At 52.6% G+C, this 5,229-nt stretch overlaps 1 protein-coding gene across 1 annotated transcript in view; it reads left to right on the top strand.

The window, feature by feature from the left end:
- The window catches only part of LOC102775327 (multidrug and toxin extrusion protein 1), a 35,745-nt gene that overhangs the window by 27,274 nt on the left and 3,242 nt on the right, over nucleotides 1-5,229 (top strand). Inside the window, exon 15 of the mRNA XM_015558352.1 lies at nucleotides 4,715-4,809. Within this exon, the coding sequence (XP_015413838.1) occupies nucleotides 4,715-4,809 (95 nt within the window). The remainder of the gene's footprint in view (nucleotides 1-4,714; nucleotides 4,810-5,229) is intronic.

Raw genomic sequence — 5,229 nt, 5'->3', positions numbered from 1 at the left:
GCCCTCCTGCCCCGGGAACAGGCTTCCAGCCGTCAGTAGAGCTCCCGCCTCGCCCCTCCCCCCTCCCGCCCCAGCACTCCCTCCTCCTGGGCGCCTTCCCCATGTCCCGGGAGCTCAGCTGTGCTTTGGGGAGCCTGGCATGCAAGCCCTGAGCGGGGGCCCACTGACGCCTCCTGAACTGGCCACCCTGGAGGCGGGGAGGCCACGGGAGAGCTGGGTGCGGTTCCTACAGAACTTGGGGGAACCTCTGTGGTGCCATTTACTTATGGAGCAGCGCCCCCCCCCCGCCCCCCCGTGCATGGGGAGGTGGGGGCAGATTCCCGAGGGCGAAGTCCAGAGAATGACCCCAGAGCTGTGCTCTCTAGCTCCCCTGCCCCCGCCCTCCTGCAGCCGCACCGCCTTTCCCACCGTGTCTGTCTCCCCACAAGGCCGTGGGTGACGCCTGTGACAGCAGGAAGGAGGGTAGGGGGGGGGACCCCATCCCTTACCTCATCGGGAGGAAAGAGGTTAACCTACAGGGTATGAAATTACCAGAGCGAATTTTTTAAACAGCAGGGAGAGAAATGACTGCGCAGCTTTGGTTTCTAAAATAACACTTTGGAGCACATGGGCGATTAATAAATGACGCCATTAACACCTGAGCGCGTGACCCTTGGGCTCAGGGCGGGCTGTCTGCGCCCATCAGTGCGGCGGCCTCGGAGGAGACGGGAGTCTGACGCCCAGAGTGAACTTGGAGTCCAAAGTGCCCCCCCGCGGGCTGGGCGTTTTTTCTCAAGTTCAATAATATTTTAGTGAAAAATACTTGAGATGGACAAAGAATGGAGTTGCCAATGCAAAGTTCACTGGGCTTGCATTGTGGTGCAGAGAATGATTTAGCTGAGTTCCTGGCGTTACTTATATTTCAGTTTTGACAGTGGCAGAGCTAAGGGGGATATTAGCGGGATCCACTGAGAAATAGAGATACATCTGTGTCCCAAGTGCTGTACTGGGCCCCAAGTCATTTAACAAACCTACTATGTGCAAAGCACAGGCAGTAAAAGAATCACTTAAAGGAAATGCCGGGGCCCAAACTTCCAGGTATAAACTAGTCCTGGGGATGTGATGCGTGCATGGTGGCTGTAGCTATGAATAGTGTCGTATACTTGACGGTGAGTAAGAGAGTAGCTCTCAAACATGACCATCGTAAGAAAACACTAGCTGCATGGTGGCGGGTGTTACCGGACTCACTGTGGCCGTCATGTCACAGTACAGCGGACCCTTGAGCAACATGGATTTGACCTACACGTTCGTTTATATGTGGGTGTTTTCAATAAATACAGTCAGCCCTTCCTCTCACGGATTTCACATCTGTGGATTCAAACACCCATGGACCAAAAATAGCATTTGTGTATCCCCAACCTGCGGGCTCCCGACGGTGGGTTGCAAACACTGTTTTTGATCCATGGTTGGTTGAATCTGAGGTTGCAAAGGGCCAGCTATGGTTAAGTTTTGGGAGAGATGAAAATTATACGCAGACTTTCGACTGTGCAGGCATCTGTACCTTTAATCCCAAATTCCAGCAGGTGATAATTATGCAAGAAGTTCATCAGAAGGCTGATGGACCTTGGGGCTTCAGCAGGGCTGAAGATCTGCAGATATAACTGCCTGCTGCCAGACAGCTGAGGGCATTCCCCCAACCTGATGGTCCTTTACTGTTAACCACACCTGACCTCTGATATATATATCTGCTTTGCTGTAGGGCAAAATCCATATATATAAAAGCCAGGGGCCATCATGAACAAAACAACTGGACAGACCAAACAGGCTGCGTGGGGGGGCAGCCGGCAGGGGGGGCAGTAAGGGGTGACCAAACAACTGAACAGCAGGCTGTGTGGGGTAACCAGGCTGGCAGGGGGGCAGTTGGGGGCAACCAGGCTGGCGATGGGGGGTAGCAAGGGGTGACCAGGTTGCCAAGGGGACAGTTAGGGGCAACCTGGCCAGCAGTGGTGGCAGTTAGGGGTGACCAGGCCAGTGACGGGGATGTCCGACTGCTGGTTTAGGCCTGATCCCTGTGCACGAATTTCAGACATCCTCCAAGGAGTCCTGGATTGGAGAGGGTGCAGGCTGGGCCGAGGGGACCCTCCCTCCCATGCACGAATTTCGTGCACCGGACCTCTAGTAAGGGAATAAAAAGCCAGGGGTCCAGAGATTCAGAGCGCTTAGTCACTAGAGCTAAGTCTCCCTTGGCTCCCCCAAATTTATATTTCATGTCTAGTTTATTTAATTTACATCGCAGCCCCTTCTCCAGATTCCTGAACCCTTGCAGCAGCGGATAAGACCCTAGCACCACATTATTCAAGGGTGAACTGTATATATATGTGATGAATTATCATGTTGTGCGCCTGAAACGAATGTAATGCTGAGTGTCAATTGCATCCCAATAAAAAAATGCTGGGTCCTGGGGAGGTGAGGGCTCTGTGGGAGGACTGCAGCCAACCTCTGACCCACCACTTAGAACTGGACACGTAGCGCCGACTGCACACGGCGCCCTCGGGCAGCACAATGCCGCAGGGTCCCGTGTGCAGCTCCACAAATCATAAGGGCCGTCATCATGCCCTGGGAGGCTTTTCAAACACACACGTTCCTGGGTTCTGCCCAAGGATTCTGATAACAGAAGGTTCTTAGGTGAGGTCAAACAGCAATCTTTTAAATGGTGTATCGTGAAATTCCTGGAAACCTAATTCATAGCTTGCAAATTACAGCTAGAGACAGCTGGTTATAGTCTGTTTACTAGTAAGATGGTTAGGGTGAGCTCATAGTTCCTGTAGGTTGGGAACAATAGATTGAATATATATGTGCTTCTGTTTGTCCATTATAGGATGACAGTTAGTCACCAACTTTATTCTAAACTAGAAGCCCAGTACACCAACTTTATTCTAAACTAGAGGCCCGATCCCCCGGTGTACGGGGGGATCAGGCCTAAGCTGGCAGTCAGACATCCCTCTGGCAGCCCGGGAGCCCTCGGGGGATGTCTACTTGCCAGCAGGGAGCAGGCCTAAGCTGCAGTCGGACATCCTTAGCGCTGCTGAGGAGGCGGGAGAGGCTCCTGCCACCACCGCTGTGCTGGCAGCTGGCAGCCTGGCTTGTGGCTGAGCAGAGCTCCCCTGTGGGAGCGCACTGACCACCAGGGGACAGCTCCTGCATTGAGCATCTGCCCCCTGGTGGTCAGTGTGTGTCATAGTGACAGTCATTCTGTTGTTAGGGTCAATTTGCATATTACCCCTTTATTATATAGGATATCAGGTTCATCACACCTGGAAAGTGTGATTTGAGAATGATTGGTACTTGGCACTGAATATGGGCACCTCCCTGTAAACCATTAGCCCAGCCTGGCCACCGTACCTTTACCCAGATTCAGAAATAGCCAAGACCAACCAAATGGGACACACCAAGGCCGCTCATTCAGAGCTTGCTCTGCACAGCCAGCCACCTGCACTGTGCTTGGCAGAGACTCCAAGGCAGGCAGTGGGGAGGGAGCGCGCTGCAGCGGGACAAAGCGAAGGCTCCGCTGTGCCCTGTGGAGGCCGGCGGACTAGAAGTAGGGTGTCCTGTGCAGTTGGTTAGGGCTCATGCTTGGTTTTCTCTGGCTGGTCCTAAATAGGAAGCAGGGACAAAATTTCAGGAAGCTGTCAGTTATTGGTCAAGGCCTGGTCATTTTGGATCAATTGGTGCAGAAGTTGTTATTTCACTTCCTAGACTGTCCCTAGCAACAGCCATGTGGCCTCGCTCAGGACCGGAGCAGAGCAGGCTGGCGTCCTGGATGTTAATTGCAGATACGGTCGGTTTAAAACAGGTTGCCATAGGCTGTGGGTCAGGGTTCTATTTTTTCATGTGGTTTGACCTTTGTCTGTATATTTAGTCTCTCACGGCTATGGCTCTTGTTAGAGTTTCTGATGCCGTTAGTTCACTGTTGACCAAAAATCCCCTCACCCCCTGGGGTCTCCCTCTGGCCATGTGTGGGTTATTAGGTGGCGTATGGATGGTACTTCGGGGTCTACAAGACTTTTCTCGTCCTCCATCGTCACTCAGGTACCTGCCTTAGAGCTGCCAGCTTGGCGCCTGAGCAAGTAGGTCAGGGGTCCTCAAACTTTTTAAACGGGGGGGCCAGTTCACTGTCCCTCAGACCGTTGGAGGGCCGGACTATAGTTTTAAAAAAAACTATGAACAAATTCCTATGCACACTGCACATATCTTATTTTGAAGTAAAAAAACAAAACGGGAACAAATACAATATTTGTATTTGCATGTGGCCCGCGGGCCGTAGTTTGAGGATCCCTGAAGTAGGTTCTGCAGGAAGTGCCCAGGGAGAGCGTGGCAGCGCTTTAGGCGGCTGTTGTGTCTGCTTTAAGAGCTTTAGTTCCTTCTCTGAATGAAATGGGGCGTGGTAGTCGGGCAGTACTATTAGAGACGGGACGTTGTTTGTCCTGGAAATTTCCTTTCCTTATAACTGTCCCTTTTCTAACATGATTCTGAACATTTGTTCTGAGATCCAAAACTCTAGGAGGTAGCCCAGGGAGCCTGGGCCTCCCGGAACCTTCTGGGACCGAAGGAGAGAGCAGGAGAGAGGCTCTGGCTTAAGCTGGGCCGTGAAAGCAGACACTGAGACGGGAGATGGGAGAAAGTCGCTCCGCGGGAGGCTGGTTCCACCGTTAACCTCCGTCCGCTGTCCCCCCAGGTCTGTGGGCGGGGATCATCGTCTGCACCGTCTGCCAGGCCGTGTGCTTCCTGGGCTTTATCGCTCGGCTGGACTGGGAGAAAGCCTGTCAGCAGGTAACGCGCTCACTGCCGCCGGCCAGGTCCTCCTCGGAGGGTCCGCTCGGCTCTCCTCTCTCCCCTCCCCTTCTCTCTCGCTCTCATTCTCTTTACTCTCTTGTTGTGGTTTTATCTGCATCTAATTCAGACTTGAAGGCCAGATGACCCTCACTTTACTCATTCCCCTTTGTTTATTCATCAAATAGAAAAATGGGGGTTCCTTTCGTCCTGGGATCCCATGCTGGGCCACTTCCCTTGTGTCTGACAAGCCAATTTCAGGAAAATGTGGAACTGGAAAGGTGCTGTGCCATCACGTGTCTCCTGATACTGTTTTTATGACCCCAAAACATTCTGTTAGGATACATGTGTGCACCTTTCTCCCCCACTTTCTAGGGTCAATGTGGGGTTTGAAAAGTTGGTGAGGGATGAATGAGATAA

The sequence above is a fragment of the Myotis davidii genome, unplaced genomic scaffold (genome assembly GCF_000327345.1).
Source record: "Myotis davidii unplaced genomic scaffold, ASM32734v1 scaffold129, whole genome shotgun sequence".
NCBI lineage: Eukaryota > Metazoa > Chordata > Mammalia > Chiroptera > Vespertilionidae > Myotis > Myotis davidii.
The sequence above is the reverse complement of the archived record's forward strand: the minus strand, read 5'-3'. Positions and strand labels throughout refer to the sequence as shown.